The 21,924-nt window shown below is 37.8% G+C and overlaps 1 protein-coding gene across 1 annotated transcript in view; it reads right to left on the bottom strand.

Annotated features, from left to right (window-relative positions):
- The window catches only part of MYRFL (myelin regulatory factor like), a 33,370-nt gene extending 13,697 nt beyond the window's left edge, over nt 1-19,673 (bottom strand). Inside the window, exons 1-13 of the mRNA XM_033514413.1 lie at nt 19,544-19,673; nt 17,197-17,287; nt 14,153-14,220; nt 13,800-14,058; nt 12,934-13,025; nt 11,015-11,162; nt 7,678-7,873; nt 7,148-7,224; nt 5,769-5,879; nt 5,114-5,204; nt 2,075-2,275; nt 1,555-1,663; nt 986-1,095 (exon numbers count right to left, since the gene is read on the bottom strand). Coding sequence (XP_033370304.1) covers nt 986-1,095; nt 1,555-1,663; nt 2,075-2,275; nt 5,114-5,204; nt 5,769-5,879; nt 7,148-7,224; nt 7,678-7,873; nt 11,015-11,162; nt 12,934-13,025; nt 13,800-14,058; nt 14,153-14,220; nt 17,197-17,287; nt 19,544-19,673 — 1,683 coding nt within the window. The remainder of the gene's footprint in view (nt 1-985; nt 1,096-1,554; nt 1,664-2,074; nt 2,276-5,113; nt 5,205-5,768; nt 5,880-7,147; nt 7,225-7,677; nt 7,874-11,014; nt 11,163-12,933; nt 13,026-13,799; nt 14,059-14,152; nt 14,221-17,196; nt 17,288-19,543) is intronic.
- Between the last annotated feature and the right edge of the window lie 2,251 nt (nt 19,674-21,924).

Below are 21,924 nucleotides of genomic sequence, written 5' to 3'. Positions count from 1 at the left end.
CTTCTTTTATATAGAATACAACCTAGAAGATTTAACCTATGAATTTAAATTATTTATAGCCTATCAAAAGATGACAAGTGAAATAAAATATTTTTATAGACATTTTCTCCTAGTTTGGTGCTGCAACCTTGTGTTTTCTATAGAATAATGAAAGAATTATGATAATGAATGCAGGATTGTGTTCATGACATCACCCAGACAAGATAAGGTCACCTTTCTCTAAAACCTCCCTCTTTTCATTATCAGCTGCAAGTGGGGAAAAAGCTGGGAAGTGGTCTTTGGCATGCAGTGAACCAGCACTCAGCAGAGGGGCTGCTTTGAGACAAGTGCTGTGTACAGCCTTGTGTGACTGGACTCTGTGACTGACAGTCCCTGACACCTGTATTTCTACAGGAAAAGGAGGAGAAGAGGACACAGGGCAATATCTCAGGGGTGTTCCCAACCTTTGTGTGCCATTTCAGACCAGATGATTTTGAACCTATAAAAAGCATTTTGGATTGCCAAAAACAAAACTCCATACACACAGAGCTAGCACTTGGATTTGGTATGTAGAGGTAATACCAGGATTAAAGTAAGGAAGTTTTTATTTAACAAATTGAAGGCCATCACTGCTCAATTCATTTGTGGAATCACTTAATTAACTGAAACACTGAAACACAAAAAAATGCTTTAAAGTACCACTTGTTGAACCGATGCTATGAAATCACTATCCACTTTTATTCAGAAAACATAGGGTTTTTTCTTATTAACTGTATGTTTATATAGTACTGTAATCAGTTTTAATATAGCCACCTCTTGTTGTTAAAAGATTCAGCCCTTTACTAACAGCTGGCAGTTCAGTTTTTCTCAATTTGCTGAACGCCATTTCTGCAACACACGTGGGGGCTACAGCCTTTTACGGGGCACAGCATGTCATGTGCTCATAGCTCCCCACATGAAAGAACAGTCTAAATACACATCCCTGCTTTCTCCCTCAAGACCATACCTTGTCAACCATGAGGAAGTTTTCTATCTTTTCTCCATCATTACAAGCAACATCTCCAACTTCTCTAACCGCTTCAGGTAAAAGACTCTTCACTTCCTGAGCTATTATTCCTGTTCAGGAAGTAACAAAAATGTCAGGAAACACACTGGCATACCTGCTGACCCTTCTAAAAACTACAGGCAAAGCAAAAAAAATTATCTAGAATTTCTCAGTGGTAGGAAAATACAGAATTTCAGGGGGTTTTTTTCTCTATTACACAAAAAAAACCCCAGAAACCTTTAGAATTCTCATTTCTCTGCAGAAAGAAAAAAGTTGTTTGTAAGCACATACTTCATTCTCATTAAACTTCTGGAAAATAAATTTCCCATCTTTAAAAATTGAAACAGAAGCTGTAAAATTACAAGCAATACCTAATTTTTGCATTCTTATACCACAAGAGGTACACAACAAAGTGTGTGATTACGGTAACCTAAAAAATGAGGATGAAATAGCAGGATATTAAAAGACACTATGGCACAATAAATATCAGTAGATGTTAATGAAAAATGGGAACAGAACTGACTTTATACCTGTTTCATGGGTATCTTTTATTCCCATAACAGATGCAAATTCAGGCTTGTAGTCATATTCCACCAGCCTCATTTGTGTTATTCTTCTTAACTGCTCATTTGTATCGACCTAGTTGGAAAAATACCAAGATTTACATGTTGAAGCACTAAGCAATCTATGACTACGGCATCTAGGGCACCACTGAGAGAGCAACTAGCCTGACACCGTTATTTGGCCAATCATCACACTGAAAAATACAGACAACCTTCCCATTCCCCACCACCAGAATGCTATTTGTAATTTTAGTGCCAGCTTCCCCTTCTGTTTGACAACTCCCAGCTTCTGCAGAGAGCCTTCTCCAAAGTCTAGCTGATGGCCAAAGTGCAGCTGATGGTTCTACAGAGCACAGTAGTACATCTAGTTTCTTTAAGCCAGCATTTCAGCACAGCCAGGATATAGGAGCTGCTTCCCATGTCAGAACAATGATCCACACGTGCTGTGGTGCAAACAGAAGTGCCCCAAACACTGCAAGGCCCTCACCTCCCGGATATTCTGTTTTGCTCGGCTGTCAGATGGGTGCATGACTCTGCCCATAACTTTGGCGTTTCCGCAGACAACCAGCGCTTCATCTGGTGCATCTGTGTTAATTCCTACTCGACCATGATAGGCTATTGTCTCTGGAATGTGTCCTCGCTGCCACAGTACATCACTGTCATTCTCAAACTGCCCTGGGTTAGACGCCTGGAAGAAATTTTTTTGCTTAAAGATACAGTATAGCATAGATACACTGTTGTTTATTCTATTAGAAATGAGGGGGAAATGAAAAGCCAAATCTTAAATATTGAAATTGTATTCAAGAGCTTTTTAACACATTAACAGAAAAAAACAGAGTGGAGTTACTTCTAAGTGCTTCTGCTCACAGAGCACTGGCTTCATGCTTTTTTTCCCTTGAATTCTACTTTACTAGCACCTTAAGCTAAATTGACAATGTCCAAAGCTTTCCAAATTTTGACATTATACCACATAACCATTCTTTATCTACCACTAAATTTTAGCTGAGACTGGAAATCAGAAAAGAGAAAGCAAGGCAGAGATTAAACACACGTGATTCATAAAATCCTCTGTAATGTTTTAAATTAACTCATACTAAAAATTTCATGTCAAGGAAACAGGGTCTTTTAAAGAACACCAATAAAACAACAGAATGTGTAAAACAAGAAAAGACATTTGATTTCAATAGATAATTTTGGGTTGTTTATTGTTTTGGGGTATTTTTTGGTTTGTTTTTTTAACTTTGAATTCAGGCCAAAGCAGAATCACAATAAAAAGAAGCCAGGCTTTCACAAGGCTTTGCCAGCTACAAGGCCTGGCACTGTGTACTCACCACTGTTTGTCACAATTGGAGCATGATCTGATATGTCTGACAAGCACAGCTCAGCTGGTAGCTTTGTTGTGTTGGAGTGTATAAAGGGCCCGAAGATGAGCTGCTTTTTCTCGCAGTGCATTTGCATGGCTTCGCCACTTTAGGGTAGCCAGAGGCTGACTCGCTCTGCCCTACCGCTGAAGCCCTATTAGACAGCTAGAAAATTACTTTTTTTTCCCCTTCTATCTTTCCTGTTGATATTTTCACCACTTCAGAGCCTCTTGATCTTTCTGCCTTACTGCCTTCTTTTTCCTTTGTCTGAAACAGCTGCCAGGCTTGAAAAATCTCATTCCGTGAATTCCTGTTCAAAAACAGTCTCACATACATTGAAGGAGCCCTCTTCCCTTGAAATTTCAAAATAATCTAATATTAAAAATAGTGAGAAAATTTAACTTTTTAAATCTTACATAAAAATATATCTATCCTGCAAAGTAACAAGTATGAGACAAATGTGAAAATTCAACAGCTTCCCCAAAATGTAATATCTGTAACACTGTCAGATCCAGAAAGAGAAATTCAGATGAAGACAAGATTGTGGAAATTAATGGACAAATAAAGGAAAATAACTATAAAATGTGTGTAGGAATGGTGCAAACACTGCTTCAGCATTCTGAAGCAAAAAAAACACAGCAGCAGCCAGGATGATAAAACTTCTCAGCAGGGCAGAAAACTGCTGAACTCCACACATTGCTTTCAAAGCCTTTTCACAGCTCCACCCAGAAATGGGCTCTGGGCCAAAATGCCCCCCAGAAACCTATCTTTAATTACAGAAAGAGGGTTTATGGCACAAGAGGATGCTCAGATGAAAAAGGAGGCAGGACTGAAACCATCTGAAAGCCCCCATCTTCCTTCTGAAACCCCTGAGCAACACCCCACGGGCTGGAGATTTGCTCTTTTGCTCTCTCCAAACCCAAATGCCAAACCAGACCATAGCTGTAAAGCCTAGGCTAATGATGGCCAGCCAAAAAGGACGCAAGAAACAGCCTGCAAAAAAATAATGCCAGGACTAAAAGCTTTGACAGTCCTCAACTGTTTTGAGAAGCCTCCTCCCAGCTCCACTTAATGCACCAGAGCTTTTGGTCTTGCTTGACTCCAAGCCAAAATGCTAAGCCTATTCCTCTCCATAAACCAAGGGCTAGAAAGAGTCCATGCAAACAAGAAGCAGCTCTTCAACTGATCCACATGAAAAAGTTCAGTGGACTGCAGTCTACCAGACACCCTCTCCATCTTTTGCAGCCCTGCCACATATTTCCCACCTTACATACTTGGTATCTTCCTAAGCCCTATACATAGTATTCACCCTAGAAATAACTGTAACTCCAGACTATGCCCAGTTCAAACATTAGCAACCACCCACCCACCACAAGAAAAAGGGTCCAGGACTGAAAACTTTCAGCAGCCCCCACCTTCCTTTGGCAGTCCCCTTGCAATCCCACTCATTCTGGGGCCCTGTGTTTTCTCTCTCTCCTAGCTCTAATTCTCCATAGCTCTTGTTACACTACAGATCTGGGTTTTTCCTCTTTTCTGAGTCTAACTGCAGGCTAAAGCTGAGTACTAAAAGAAAAATGGCCTGTGAACCAGGCAAATGAAAAGTAACAGTTAAGGGAAAAAGAAATTATTCTTCCTTTTGTTAATTTGAAACCTATATTACTTATATAATCTCATCAGAGATTATCTCATGAGCTAATCTCATCAAATTGAGATGTGGGGCACCCTGGAAACACACTGGAAAAGCAAAGCTATGGGTCTTAAACTTCCTTGAGCTACTTGACCTTCTTTCCTTACTTTTTTTTCCCTTCTCATCCTCCTTGGAAAATGAAGACTCTAGCTAATGAAAGCTTTCACAAAAATTCCTAGCCAGTGAAGTAAATTGTTTCACCACAAATAAAAAAAAAAATAGTCTGGAAAAATCAGAATATTTTTGTATTGGAACTCATAACAAGCTTTCTTTTAAAGCTCTTCCATTGCTCTACTTATTTTTTAATTTCTGGTAATTAAAAGATAACATACTCATATAATGTGCAACTGTAGGTTTTTTCCTCAATCTTTTTGACTCAGTGGTAATTTTTATTCCCAAGAATCATGACCCCTCAATCTCCTGTGAATATCAAAACAGTAAATACTTTTACATGAAAGTAATACAAATCTATACCTACCCTCACAATGATCTTTTCAGAGACATTTGCAGATAGTAAGTAGAACTGGTCCTGAGAGACAGCATACAGTCCAACTACCAGCATGAAGTATCTAATTTGAAATTGATTTAATCAAGACAATAATTGAAGTAATTCTTTCTCACAGAAACAAAGAGTTTTAAATACAGCTGTTATTATTGATACATAAAACAATAGACAATGTTTGTTAAATGCATTTCTTACAATATAAAAGTATTTCCTTAACTCTTAAGAAATATGCTTTTACAAACCCCATAATCACTGCAAATCAGCAAACAATTCAGTAATTTTTATTAATTTAAATAATGAAGCCTCAAAGATGAAAACCTTTCCTGTCTCAGAAGAAAATTATCATTTTTTGGTTTTTTTTAGCTTTCCAATTTTGTCAGCCATTATTCTGGCTATGATTTCCTGAAACTATCTCTAACTATGAGGATGAAGTTTGAGTTTTATTCTCATATCATGCTGTGACTGCAGCAAAAGAAGCTTTTAAGCACATACCAAGTGCTTAAAAGCATGACAGAATTTGAAAAAAAAACCACAGATTTGGTAGCAGAGATTTTTCACAAACATTGGCTCCATTCTAAAGTAGACATTCTCTTTTCTGCTTCTACAGGCCAGCTAGCTGTAGCAATACCTCTGATCAGGATTAGGTTTCCCCTTTTTTCTCATATTATTTGCTGTTGTTTCACTGAAATGCAGCCGTGCCAGTGTTACTTTAGTTATCTGGTCCCCTGGCAGATCAACTCTAAAACAGAAAAGGAAAAAAGATCAGGGAAGTAAGTATTTGGAGAGCTATCTGCTCAAACCAGGTCTCTGCAAACTCATTAAAACAGTTCTGAGAAAAACTGACAAATGGATAAAACAGAGGAACCCCAGTAAAAATGCAGTAACCCTGGTTTCTAAAATTGTATTAAAAACAGTGACTACATCAAGGAGATAAACAGGATAAAACACCAGCAGTAGGAAACTGTTCTTAGTAATAAGAGTCTTATGTTTCTTGGTCTGTTTGTACTCAGTCCTGAATATAATAAAACTGTATGTGTTCAGTAGGATGGCTATTTGCTGCTTGACAGGATTAATAACTGCTTGCTTATTATTGGGCCTGAATTTCCACAGTAAAACTAAGAGATCTCACTGCTTGTCCTTCTTTTCATCTGCACCTAATTGACATGTCTGGAAGCACACAGTAGACACCTGTGTCTCAAATACATAGTGGTAGTCCTCTAGTAAGGGATAAATAATACAAATGAAGGGTCTGTATAGATAAAATTACAGTTCACCAAACAGTCACACAAAAAATAATTTATATTATTGTACATATACACAGAATCTATTTGTTAGTACACAAAAGGAAGAAAAATGTCATGAGAGAGGCAATTTAATGAAAATCAAGCTCTTCTTCCAAGCTCAAAGTTCAGTTTCGGTGATAACATAGTGCAGCAATTATCCCAGCACTGCCCTAACTTGACACTGTCTTCTCTCTTTGTATTATAAAGTTTATTTAATTATTTATAGAGAACAGAGCAGCTCCAACATAGGAAACTTATGCCAGAAGAATAAACATTGATTCTGCCAGTGAGTTAAATGCTCAAGAATGGCAGAGCTCCAGATAGATGCTGCACCTGTGTTTCTAGCAGAGTCACTCCCCCTTAAAAAAGCACTGTAAATGTATCTCATGCCTACATAGGACAGGAACATTCTGACATTTTTTAAGATTAGAAATGCATCTGCCACACAGCTCTAAGAAGTGTAAAAGAGTGTTTGTAGTTGAATCTAAATATTTTGAATATACATACTTAACACATCTGTAAAGCTGTTGAAAATTTTCCTTATTGAAGTGTGATCAGGTATTTATTACTACTGTGATTCTATCTGTGCAACCACAATGAAATCTGGATAAAAATCAGAAAACTGGTTCAGAGCTACTGTGAGGTTCCAAGAAACAACTGCTTCATATTTCAAACAAATCATACATATTGAAACAAGATGGAATAATTTTCTCAGAAATCTTACTTAACAGGATGAAAAGTTTTTTTGCTTCGATCTGATTGAGATTGTTCAATAAGAATTGTTTGATTTGGAGCTTCCACCTATAAAACAAAAATAATCCTCAAAAATTACAAGAATATTAAATTTTAGAACACATAAAAATCTAAATAGACATTAATAGGCAAATTGTTCCTAAAACAGTGAAAATGCACTCATTTCTAGTGGAATGACATAGAAAATAATAGAGGAACTGACTCCTGATCAATTAATAATTGACATCTAATCTGAAGACCCAAGTCTTTCTGCAGATGTAATTTGAGAGAGAAAAAAAAAAAAACAAAGTGCATTAATTTACAAAAGAAAAAATGCTTTTTGAATCCAGACTGTTATTAGCTCATTCCATGCCCAAGCATAAATGCAGATGAGAACAGAACCTACATAAGATAACTACATGTTCTTGGTCAAAAAATTACTAAGAAAAGAGTTCACTTCAATTATTTACCTCCTTACATGGACAATTAAAAGCAATAATCTCAAAGAGAAGACACACTTGCCTTAATTCCATAAGCTTTCAAGTAAAACATTTCTATTGGTTTCCTTCCCTGCTGACTTTTGACATATTTTGGATGTCCAATGATTCTAATATGAACTGTGATTTGGAAATGATTCTTCTTTTGGCACACAAAGGCATCATCTGCTGTTGAAAAGTTAAATCCTTTATCTGTGACAATGTGATATCCTACAGCAGGTCTACAAAAACAAGGAGAAGGAATAGCAACTTTAAGTACCAACATACTTGAGTGACATCTTGAGCTCTTTTTTTTAATGTGGTCCAAAATCCATCTGATTTTTAGTGACAAAACTGGACTAAAAGACATTGTTATAATCACCAGTTCTACCAGGATTTTCTTCTTAGACTGTCAAAGGTGTAAAAATAAAAACACATATAAAATGTCCTCTAATTTTAGTCTGAACACGAAATATTTGGAAACCAGAGGCTGAGGCTTACATAACCATCACTTACAAATCAGATATAAAGGAACTGTGTGCACCTAGGACCACAAATCAACCTTTTAATGTATTCAATCATTCATTATAACACTGCTACAAACAGCAGTCTGCAGACAATGAGCTAATGAGCCAGCAAGACTCCCCACTTTGTTCACAAGTTCCCACAGCAAGTGCCTCTGCAGAAGCTGCTGGGATTCCAATAGGGCTTTACTTAAGCTAAAAGAAAAGCTATCGGTATCAACCCTCTGGCCTGAGTATAAGCTGTCCATCCTATTCTGGCTAAAGCAGCTGTATTTTATTTCTCCAAAGCGCAATTCGTCACCCAAAGAGCAAGAGTATTCTGCCTCTGTAATTCACAGTAAACAAGGGAAGGTACCAAAAGATCTTTCTATGAGAGATAGTGAATTCACCATCCCAACAATGTTTCCAGTCCCCTGATTTAAGCAATGGATAATTCTGAAATAACAGACAGAAATAACTACATGGCAAGGTTCTCTTATATAGACATTGACTTTTCTTGTTAATGGCAGTTTGATAATGATAATCTTGTATGATGCTACTGAGAACCTCTCATTAACACAATTACTGAAGACGGATTTTCATTACTCTTCCATTATTAGCTGGAAAAATCAAAATGTACAGACTTCATAGGAAATACACAGATTTTATTATTGTTTTATAAATTATGAACAAAAGTCCCCTTTCAAACAAATATTGATTACCTGGGATGTGGAATAAAGAGAAAACTACTTTGTAACTACTTCAAAATTACTAAATCATGCGTTACTTCATATTTAAAATTATAATGAAGGTTCTACCATCTCAAACCCTCATTATAAAAGAAGTAAAACTTACTCAATTTTTTTCTAAAATGGGTGATTCTTTTTTATTCATATATGAAATGAATATATTTCATAGTAGGGAATGAAGTAGTTTTTCATATTTAGGTGTCAGCAAGTTCATTAGCTGATATCCTTAATGCAATTTCAGACTATTTGCCTACACACAGGCAAGCAGCTTGAGAAGCAAAATTACAAATGTCCAGATCTCCAAGCTGCAGTGTTTGGAACAATGGCTCTCAAAGAGCAATTTCATATTATAATTTTCTGAGTATGTAATTTACAGTAAATAGGAGTAAACATATATTTTGTTCCTAGTGCAAAAAGAATGACAAGTCTTACCAAGCAGTACAGCCAATTTGGAATATCTTTAAGGTAGCAACAGATATCCCTGTCACACAAGCATCCCTAGTAGAAATATGCTTCAAATTCCTCTTTCTATTCAAAATTTAAGTCTTCAGACATCTTTGGGACAGAGTCCCACCACAAGGGCCAAGAATGTGCTGAGCAGACACAATGAAGGGAATTAAAGGTAGAGTAACCTTTTCTAATGAATCTACCTCAGCTAACAGTATTTTTGTTGTGAAAATGAAATAACTAAGACATTCAAGTACTGTATGAAAAAAATGGAAAATAATAATTAACCTGAGAAATACCCCTCACATGGGGCAGTGATTTGAAGGCACGGGATCAATCCGTCTACACTAAGCAATGAGAAGCATGTGAGTGTCTTGAGGCCGACAGAATACAGGATCACTCCTCAGAAAATCTGTGCAATGTGCTGCAATTACAGTGCATCTTGGAAGAACAGCACTGCCATTGACCTCACTTAAAAGCAATACTGACTTCCTCTGTAAATAACACCTCAATCCCCTCCCACAGTAATGGCAACAGAGTGTGTATTGAGATACTTTATTGTTCAGCATCACATAGACTCTGTTCACAAAGAAATGCATCTGGAACCTCAATTTTAGGTGTATGAGAAGCAACAAGTAACTGGGTAGTGGCAAGAGAGCCATCTCCTGCCATCAGCACACAGCCTTCATGTAGTCATTGACTGAAAGTGCAACGGGAACTGGAAGCCACTTCCATTTAGAGTGAATAATCATATCACAAACTCAGCTGGAGGTTTCTGGGCCCATCCAGCTCCCAAGGAGTGTAAAGGTCTGCTCTCTTGTTGTGTCAATCAATACCTGAGGAGAAGGGTTGTGTGGGACATAGTAGAGAGTGTAATGCCCCTACCCCCTGGGTGCAAACAGGGAACATCAGTGTCCAGGGATGACACTGGTATGTACCCAGCTCCCATGAGATATTTTGGCAGGTTGGGCGAGAGGAGCATTAAAATTTACTGTGCTGTGTTAGTCCCATGTAGGCAGTGACAATTTTTTTGCACCAATCCTGAAAAACTAGGCAGATGTTGTAGAAAAGGGTGAATTTGTTAAAAGGGTTCATATGCTCAGTATTAGAATGGAGAAAATCAGGGATGTAAAGTGAACTTGGAATGATCTTTTCCAGATCATGTGGCCAAAAAAAATTATTTAAAGTTTGATTAGCACAGGAAAACTCTAAATCTTTGACTAAACAGTTGCACATCACACACATATCTATAATTATTAAGAATTAAGTTGCATGAGCCCAGAAGTAATACTGGTAACTTCTAATGCTCTCCTGTAATGCTTTAGACCACTAAAGGTAAAGGTGCCATATGCTTAGTAATTACTTGCCCCAATGCATTTCACAAAATAAACAAAAGTTACCAGGTATCTTAACTTGCTTTTCTTTTGCCCCTAAATCCCTGAAGGGAAATCAGAAAACCTGACATTAATTTTAACCAGCATTTCTAGTTCAGCTTATCTGATACACCTGCAAGTTCATGTTTCATCATACTTTTTATACTTCCTTGTCTGTTCTTATTTCCAAGAAGGACAAGGGATGCCAAATGTATCATTTATTCCTACAAAACTACAACAACAGATGAAAAAGGGGAAAAAAAAAACCAGAAGAAAACAATCTTTTTTCAAGTGCAAACATCAGTGCTTACAGTTTTTCATAATTAGAGTCAAATAAGCTGTTCCACTGAGAAATTTGATATGGTTGCCATGTAAGAGCTTGACAGCATTTTTCCAAAGCTGCATTTTGTCCATCACTGTCATATTCTTGCACATCAGCAGCACAGTCCTTTAGTGTTGCTGTAGAGAGATAGTGATAATTCAATTATTTCTTTTGGAACTAGCCAAAAATCCTGCATAGACATTTTTATAAATATATTTACATAAATACACATACATGTAAATCACAAATGCATTGCATATATATTTAGATTATCCTTTGCAGTTATTCCACAAGACTGTGTTATATTCTCTTGCTCTAGAAAATAAAATTTTCAGCTTTCTTGATTTGCAAAATAGTACACAAGTAGCAATTCCTTTTTTTATTCTCTCCAAAAGGATGAATAGTTTCCTTTTGTGGGGGTGGAGGGTGGAAGAAGGAAAGCTAAGAATTTAACTGTACATCTGCAACACTGCAAGAAGCAATTAAGCAAAATAATTACATTTGTTTCCCATTCCCTCTACTACAGATTTGAATTGAAGGATATACTACAGGGGGCACAGTTTTCCAATAGCAAGCACATTCACCACTGCATCTGGCTGATCTCCTTGCTGCTTTCTGCCTATACATTAGAGAATTCTTTGACAGACAGGGCCAGCCCCAGTTCTCTGAGATATTATACATTTTATGAAGACAGAGAAGAATGTGATAAGAGAGACAGAGTGCAGGAAGGATAGGAGAAAATATGTCATTGAGCATATAACTAAGATCAATCCACAGCCAGTGACAGCACAGTAAGGCAGAGCCTTCAGAATCACTTCAGGCCCAAGCTTCATTTGCAAGACCCCTCAGTTCTGACCTACAGCAGAGTAAAGATAGATAGATTAGATAGATATAAAAACACCACAGTAAAGAAATTCACACCTCACTTGTAAATTACCCCCATGCCATTTTCACCCATGTCTCTGTTCTTTTTCCAGTGCAGGAGTCAGTGAGATTTTATTAAGAATGACACCCAAAGAGAGCTTGTTTCAAAGCTGTATCTTTCAGTATTAAAAACAGCAATAGCAATTTTAGATATGGAAGTGTCTGCTTGTCTTGTCTTTTCAGCAGTGGTTGGTTGACTCAGAGGACTAGCCACAATCAAGAAACACTGATTAAACAAAAGATATCAAAGAAAAGCAACCTACTAAATCGAGTTGCTACTCATTAGAAGTGTTCTAAAAAGATTGATTTAATACTGACAAATAATTTACTCTGAAGAAATAACAAGCAACTTGGATTTTTCACTAACAGACATGGGTAAAATTCCTCAAGTAAATTGGTTGTTACAAACTGTTCATTCAGAGAAAGCCTCACACTTCACAGATGCTGATTCATTTCTGTACATGCCTGATACGGTTTTTGTATTAATTGATATAAGCTTATTTTCTTTTCTTGATAAATAATGAACCAAACCAATATGGGGAAGGGGCGGGAAAAAACATACACTTTGTAGAAAAAAAAACAGAGTGGAGGAGATAATGGGAACTGGCAATCTCTTTGCACATCCACACCATTAATTCCCTGTTCAGCTGACCCAAAATGGTTTCTTTGCCCAGTCAAGTTAGTGCCAAGCAAAGTAAGCAAAACATATTATCATCTTTGTAGCAGAGGTTCACATATGAAAAAGGGCAGAATATTCTATCCAGAAAAGCCTTCAGAAACATGAACCTCTAATGCTCTTCTCTCTTTGCCAAAGATAAATAAATCCTGGTTTTCAAAAAAGGTAAATTCCTCCAAACCAGGTAGTGGAGAATAGACTATTAATAAATACAGTTACCTTTTCTGAGCCAGAAGGAGCTGTGCTCCTCAAGTATTCACTTGTTTATGGTGTAAAACATTAAATTTCCTCTTCACACACTTGCTCACCTTGTCTGGAATCCTGAGACTGCACTGGAGAATCAATCCCATCTCCTAGTAATTGGGAGAGCTTCCTTTTTTTGCTTGATGCTGCAGAAATACTTTTATATAAACACACGTTGCATTAGTCATTTATAAGTTTAAATCTAGATACTACAGAATCATAACAAAAGAATACACAGGTACCTCTCATCTAATTTTAACTGCACTGTCATCCAAATTATGATTTGCTGAGGAAGGAGACTGCTGGTGGGTATTTAAAACTGAATCATCAAATTTTTTCTTCCAAAACTTTTTTATTTCTTTTTAATTTCATGAATAAAGAATCTGATCCCATTAAAAAATTTCCACGGTGCATAAGTGGCAGGTGCTTAGTTTCCTGACATTGGCATTAAAATCACAGCTTTTATCTTGAATAATTTTACTTTTTACCAGTTAATATTAAAATACCACAACATTTTAAATAATTGAGCATCCAGGACACATTGGTGGGTTAATACGGCAGATAGTATATGATTACTGCTTCACTTGCTTACATAGATATTTAATATAACTTGTTTTCTCTTGTGTCATTTGCTAGAACACTTACAAAATCCTCATGCACAGATTTCTACAACAGGTATTGCAAAACACCTCAATATTTTTGTAATCGAGTTATTAAAAATCTGTTGATTTCTTCTGTTGATTTTAAAATTGAAATGCATTCCTACTGCAAATCTAAACCCTAATCAAGATGTTTCAAAGAAACCTCAAAAATGTCTAAACACTGCCATCCTGTGGAAAATTCGACACCCACAGGGATTTACAACCAGTCTTAAATCAGTTCTATCGTTTTTGGCATGTCTCACCCTTTGCATAAAAGCTTTATCATTTACCCAGAAATCTGAGTTGCATTAGGCTGGAAGTACGAATAATTAAAACCCGAACAGCTGGGGGATGTAGAATGATTCCATGGAGTCACAGCATTTTCTGTCTTCAGGCAGCAGCCTTGGGAGAAGTTGCAAGGATAGCCCATGGCACTGTGGTCAGAGTAAGTCTCCACGACCCTGCAGGGAAGCTTGCTGGGTGCCCCAAGAGATGGGCATGGGAGGGGAGGCTGAAGCCCACTGGGCCACATGGCACCATACCGCGGGGCTGGAGGAAATAAACAGATAAGAAAGTAAGAACAAGGAAGAGGAGCTGAAGATCTTCCTACAAGCTTGGGAGAGGCCAAATTCATGTCACCTACTTTGTAGCTGTGGTGGGGAGCATGGTTCTGATCCAGAGTCTGGTGGGGAGTCTGGCAATTGGCTTTGCCTAGGGATGAAAAAGAGATTTTAATTTCTACTGCAACAAGACATGGAGGATAACAACAACCAATGCTGAAAGCAAGTGAAGGGGGGACCACCAGGCTACTGACAAGGGTCTTCATGAAGCATTGCTCAACATGTTTGCTGCCCTTCTCACAGAAGCAATGTCATCTACACTTCATCAGCCCATCTCTTGTGGTCCTGTGCTCTCTGCCAGGAAGGAAAACCTGATCCCCCATCCCTTCTCACCCAAATCCTCCCTTCACAACTTGCTGACTTTCATACTCCTTCTCATGAGTGGTTCTTCAGTTACCTCCAGTCACACCAGTGACTCTCAACATATAGTTCTCACAAAGGATTTAAGCCCCATTCTCTCTAGACTAAAGGTTAAAAATTTGTGACATCTTCATCTCTCTTAAGGAAGAGAAAATCCTATGCCATCTTGCTGTCATTTAAAGCAGCTACAGAAGGTTCCTCTGTTACATTTGGAATAGATGGTGGTTCAAGAAATAGATTCTCAATCCTTTCAGGTATTTCTATGAATTGTCAGCTCAAACACTGCTCTGAAGTCGAATCTGAAACACAAGTCTTAAGATGCATGTTATGCTAAAAATGCTGCAGCAGAGGAAGGATGACAAATTTAATGAGACACACCTCCTTTACCAAAGCTGAGTTTTCTGACAGAAGCCTAATAAAATAAAATTCCTTAAAGAGACACATAATCATAATCATAATAAAGAAACGTTCACACACACAGTGCAAATATTTTCAAGCATCAATGGTAAAATTTTCTCTATTTTCTATTTCTTTTTTCTATTTTCTTTCTGAAGTTTCCACTTCAGATTTTGTACTTCTGAGTTTGGATAGCGTAAAGACAACAGTTTCATTTTTGGTTACAGACTATTACTTCTGACATGTGCTTGTGCATTTCTTAATTGTATTGCTTCTTGGTCTTCTAACATCCACAACCCTGCATTTTGGGTTAGCTTCAACCACACAGCTCCTCCTTAAAAATTAATTTAAAAACTCCACATTAGAATATTGTTTAATTTACTTCAAAATAGATTCTCTGATGCTTTTAAATACCATGACTACACTCTAAGCTTTTTTTTCAACTTTGAATAGTTAGGAAATATTTAATTTATTTTTTTTTTCCCAGTGGGATACTTGATCCATATATACTGAATTCAAATTGAGCTTTGTAAAATTTGAAAAGATACATACATAAAAGTCTAAACCTTCCCTTCAGCACATTCAGTTCATATTCTGGCTTCAAATGTTGCCTTGGGTACTTGATTGCTGCTTTAACATAGATTATTTCAGTAAAATAGAGAGACAGACACTTTCTAGGAGAAAGTATTTATGAAGTACAGAGGTAGTAGGGATATATTCCATATATATATATATATATATATTTACTGAAACCGATACTTTGCTTTTTGAAGGAAAAGGAAATAATCCGTAGCTTAAATGACTCTACATTACAAACATAGTATATCAATGAAATGCCTACTTAGCAAAGGACATGGCAACCCCTTTTCTCTTTTCACTAATAATGTGGAAGATATTACTGTGAGAAAAGATGAGGCAACCACATGGTGCTACACTTGTGATGTAAGAGAAGAATAAATGCAATGCTGATGGCCTTTCTGATGCAATGATGATCTTTAATGGAAATTTCAAGGTACACCCAAGACCTTGGTGGTAGCAGCACCCTTCTCATTGCAGATGACATTATGGGATTCTGCATTTTATATATATATATGGAGGCTTTTAATAGTTTTCTCCTTTGACATATTTTGACATGCTCTTTTACAAGATTTTATTCTATTTATGCACACATTTTCTGTACTACAGACAAACAGTTAATAATGTGACCTGTATAGATCTAATGATTCTTAAATGTTCTTAATCCCATAAATAATGAAATAGGAGTGTAGTAGTAGTGTAAAATCCTGTTCAGCCTCCAAATCCATAACAGTTTTACAGATGGTTTTCTTGCATGTAAGTACTTTGTAGCACTGTAACTACAATATCTAACATACTTAAGCTAAATAATAGCATATATATTCACATTTACATTTTTGCTATATTTTGTGTATAAAAGCAAAATAATAACATTTTAAAGTTGTCATATGGGAGTTCAATAATGTTAACCTAAAACACATTTAGTCACTCTAAAAATAAAGGATATTTATATACAACCTCTTCTTCATTCTTCTTTATTTTTATAGTGTGGGCAAAGAGGATCAATTCATTATTCATGATTTAGAGCAGGTAGGAGCCTGTTTGGCCCACTTTAAGTAAACATGTGCTGCTGAGTCTGTCTAGAATGAAAACTTCCATGTTTAATTATTTTTAAAACATCCCTTCTTGCCATACTTCTTGGCAAGTGCCTATTAATAGTGTTTTGCCTTGAAACAATCATCTGACAGTTGTCTAGGTGAAAGATTTGGGGTTTAGGTCTTCAACAGATCGATACTACATAATTTTCCACCCTCAACCATAAGCCTTTGCACTATCTATCCTTTGATAGTTTTAAAGCTAATCTCAAAAGAGACCGATGGACAGTTTCTGCTCTGAACTAAGTATTAGCTCTACTACCTTCAAATGGAAAACTTCCATTGTCCTCTCAATTTATTATACAGTAGTCTCAGTTTTATCATTTACTCTGTATACAAACAGTAAATTAGCACTTACAGGAATGTTAAAGTAACAGCTCTGCATTTAATGTCACAATTAGCTCAACAGCTGTGAATCAACACAGACTTCATTATCATTCGTTCTGTTGAGCAAGAAGACAACCATATTTCCATTACTGAAATTACTTAGTTCATTTTTTCTAAGTCTTCCTGTGCAGCTTCAAGAAACAGTGCCAAGTGAGCCACAATCCTCCTGAAACTCAGATTTTATCATGGTACTAGTTAAAACAATTGAAGAGCTGTGGCTAAGGACAGGAAGTACATGTTGCTATAATACTTACAAAGTTCCAAACTCTATGTCACTACCAATGAATTCTTCCAACAGGCTTGTATCCACCATGGGGTTTTCCAAGGCTCCATGGACATCTTGCCCTAAGGTTAAAAGTAAAAAAAGACAGAAATTCAGAGGGAATTGTCAGTGTTTCAGAATAAGTGATGCTGCCAATGGTCCTACACAAAGGAAAATCAAATCTGTCCTGTCTCATGCGAAACAAAAGCGTTATGCTTCTGGTTTAGCCAGTCTGGGAAAAAGGATGATGAGGAATGCAGAGTGCTTAACAACGTGCAGGGCCATTGCAGATGACAGTGCAGCACTGGGCAAACACCACTGAATGCATGGCATTAAGGCTTCAGGGAATTACTCCAGCAGGAGGAAGAAGGACCCTAGTCTGCAACTGAGAAAAAGGGTTCTGAAGATAATTTCCAACTCTTTTACACTGAGGTCTAAACAGTTTGTTGAGTTGAAGTTCAGACACTGTGTTACATAGATCCACTTGGTGCATTACTACTCACAAGTACTGCAAGTGAGGTTCTGATTTAAAACTCCATTTAAAAATCCACTGAGTTTAAATAAAGCCCAAATAAAGCTTTAAAAATGTTTGATTTGTGGCTTCCTTTTATTCTGCCTAAAAAACCAGCCCACTAATATGTTAAATGTACTTTGTCCTTTGTTGCTTAGTAACTGAAGGCTACAAACAGATTTTATGATGATAAAGTTTCCGGAATTCATGACAACTTTTGCAGACTGTCAACGGGCACTCATTAAAAAACCCAGCCAAGCAGCCCTGCTCTGCAGGCTCCCCACCTCTGCAGCAAGCCTTCCATAAATACAGGTGTGGCCACTCAGAATGCAAACAAGATAAGGACCTTGACATTCGTGCTCGAGCTGCAAGTGCCTCTGTCCCACTTGACACATGATAAAATGGACAAGCCTACACATCAAGAGCTGTGAGGCTCAGTCCTAGAGCCTGACACCAACCACGTCCCCTCAGCTTGACAGCAGCACGTGTGAACACAAAAGGTTAATCGCTGCCGCTGAACCGAGGAGCAATCACTGCCTTTGGTGCGTTTGCTGTCTTCTCACTGTACTACCGTGCATAGGACACTTACCCTAATACAGCTTCAGTTTCTTTTCTGATGTCTTTGTCTGATACTGTTCCCTCTTGATCCAGTGTTTAGAAAGGACATTCATGCAAGCAGAAACTAAAAATCCAGCACCTTGCACAGGATTTGCTCATTTGTCTGTCTTAATCCACATAAATTCATATTGCTAATAAACATTTGCCAAATTGCTTTGTCATCATAGATTAATCTAGGTATTGTTTGCTTGTTGGTGCTGCAGGCTTAATTTTGACTGCCTTTCACTGGGGGATAGCAATTTGGAGGTGTGCCACTGATAGATCCTTGCACCTCAACGTATTGATGTTGTATCCAAACCCGTCCCATGCACACCAGAGAACAGATTCTATAGGTGCAGCCCACTAGCTTATCTCAGCAGAATTGGAACACAAATTGTGGAAGCAGAACAGATCACTTTGCAAAACCAGCTAGAGACTGTAAAAGGGCCTGGCTTTCCTTAGCAACCTTCCTCAAACGTGTTGGATTCTCATACTTTCATTCTTCATGGCTGAATGTAGGGTCCCCCTACCCTGAATTAAAAACCCTTCTCCTTTTACTAATTTAGTCCACAGGAAAATTATTCAATCACCTTCTTTTACCCCACCTGTTCTTCCTGTTCAACCCACCAAACCCTCATGTAGAATGATATAATTTCATTGCTAACTTGAGGCCAGAAGTCAAATACAAAATGTTTGTACTGTACCACACAAGCAAAAATTCTTTATTTTGACCAAGATCAGAGACAGGCTCTTTTGAATCAAAGAATACAGCTCTAAATCAAACATGGACAAGGCCTTTCAAATGGACATCCCACAGTCCAGAGATCAGCTCTGTTGCTAAGTAATGATAACAGAAATAGCTATCATTTCTTCTTAATGTCTCCACTTTGCATGAACAGCTAAATGGAGAGGAGGAGAATGAAAGAATAAGCAGTGCTGGGAGAGGAAGGAAGCACACCAGGAAGACAGGGCACCACTAATGAGTGTCTGTGATGCAGGTACATGGAACAGTGGGCACATTTTGCTGCCCTGTAGAGCTTTCTTAATGTACTTGCCAAGCCAGTGGTATCCATCACATGCTTGCACTGGCACCTGTTTCAGCAGAGGAGGACTTGTTGGATCATACATAATTTTTTTTTAAATGGTGGCATCCATTTCACAGGCATTTGATCACAGTAAGTACTTAACAGATACGGGCAGTATGCAAGACAGTCCCTCACCTGGATGTTACGTGCTTTTCCTGAGGTTATGCGGCAGGACAAGCCCTGCGGTGTGGCCTCTGTGGACACAGCTTCCTGCACAGAACCACGTGCCTGGCCAAGAGCTGCTGGAGGGTATGTGGAGTCAGCAGCCTCAGTCATCAGCTTGCACTCAGCTTGCAGTTCACACTGCAGTGTGTCCAGACATCTCTGGGAGAGTCTGCACTGAGTGACACATTCAACTTTGGTGTCACTGTGCAGTGGACTACTCAACAAATGCAAAGGTGAAAGGACAAGGCAGTGCCATGGCAGGGGGCTCACACACAGATGTTTGTAGAACACACACTGCAGGCACAGGCTGCATATAACTATATATTTTTCTCATTTCTTTGTAAGCTTGATACTTCTGTTGCTTGATCTCCAAGTCTAAAACCTGTCAGTTCTTCCACTGTCTTTTGTTTCCCTGTCCATTCTCACCTAGCCTGTCCCTAATACCCAGAACACAGGTCCCCAAGGAGAAGTATGAACTCCAGCCTCTTAGTTTGGCATGTACTCTTTGGCAGAAATCCCCTTCTTTCCTCCAGACATGAGGCTCTCATCACCTGGCTCCTCAGCTTGACTCTATGGTGTTGTGACCACATCTCAATCCCTGAAAAACCTACCTTGATCAATTCTCCCAACATTTTCATGTAGCCTTATGTATATCTGCATTTAAATAGGCTTCCTCCTTTTCAGTGGTATCTAAACAGAGAGTGAAGAATGGGGGACAGAGAAATAGTATTGACTAAAAATAAATACTAAACTAATAATTTCCTGACATTAGAAGAGGATGCCAGGAAGCTTCCAGCAAAGTCCAGCTATCTGTAGTAAGATCAGTTTTAAAATATCAGTTACTTTACACAGGAAACAATCCTTCTATACAGCTCAAGAGTAAAAACAGCACAGAGAACATGGTCAGGGTTCAGTAATGCTTGCTGAACAGACAAATACATGTTTGCTACAAAGCCTTGCAACTTGAGGGATACGTTTCTGCTTGAGAACTAATAACTGATTTCCATCTAGAGCCACTTCAGCACTTCATGAGCTCCACCATATACGCTCAATGGGAAGTCCAGCTGCACCTCATTGACTGACACTGATGTAAGTTATGACTTACAGGCCCTTATTTCATGATAAAGGACTCCAAGAACTGTTTGCCATTTAAATTGTGCACAAAAATCCAGCTCATTTCAACTGGAACAGACCTGTTGTCATTGACACAAGCAATGTAAGTTATTACTTACAGGCCCTTATTTCATCATAAAGGACTCCAAGAACTGTTTGCCATTTAAATTGTGCACAAAGGTCCAGCTCATTTCGACTGGAACAGACCTGTTGTCATTGACACAAGCTGCAGAGTTACAGGGTTCTAAGTATAAACCAGCTGCAGCCAGCCAGGAGGTATTGCAGCCTAGGTTATTCAACTTCAGGAAGACCTGTTACTCCAAATTGTAAGGATCAAGTTTGTGTTAAAATATACTTTTTTTTTTCCCTCCCAAAGTAACATCTTCTATAGAAACAAATCTTACCATCAATATTTTATATTTTTCACTTCATTTTTTATTCCCGTTTCAAACTCTCATCCTTAAAATGGTATGTAGCACCTCTGGGGTTTAAGTGTTTTATTTTTAAGGGTATTATTTTAATGTTTCTTCAGTGGCTTCATTATTTACCACAAATTCTAATCAATATTCCATGTCACCCATGCAGAAGCTTGAGTGTATAGAGATGATTGCAGTAAGGAAGAGATTTCTTTAGGTGACAGACAGCACAGTCAAAGCACATGCATTTCAGACATGCCAAAGTACCTTACAACAGAAAAGACCAAGTTCAATAGCATAACAAGGCTGGCCTTCTACCAGGTCTCTCAAACTATTGATAACATCAGCAAGAACAGGTTGTTCTGCCACACACAGGTGGAAGAGCTAGTCAGGAGCTTTGACATTCCCTATCCCTTGACAAATAGGAACTTACTGACTCTAAAATGCAAAATGTTTTAATTATAAATACTCTTTTATTAATTATAAATACTCAATAAATGCTATTTCTTCAAAATAGGAAAAAAATCTGCATCAAAGATGTTCTCTCTAATGTGCAAGTGAAATGAAACAGGAAAAAATGAGAACTTTCCAGCCACACAAGACAAAAGCCATTTACTTAAATGAGAAAAAGCCAAGGTCAAATCCCAGAGTAATATCTCATCTAAAAGGTCTAACTAATATCTAACTATCTAACTATTCAAAGAAGTGATTGCCAGGAAAACAAACATTATCTCACCTTCCTTGAAAAAAAAATCCTGTTTCAGACTGTCCGCTTTCAATACTGCAGATACAACTCTGTCTTACTAGTGAGTGCCACAACAAATATGCACTCT

This window comes from Parus major, chromosome 1A (assembly GCF_001522545.3).
Source record: "Parus major isolate Abel chromosome 1A, Parus_major1.1, whole genome shotgun sequence".
NCBI lineage: Eukaryota > Metazoa > Chordata > Aves > Passeriformes > Paridae > Parus > Parus major.
The sequence above is the reverse complement of the archived record's forward strand: the minus strand, read 5'-3'. Positions and strand labels throughout refer to the sequence as shown.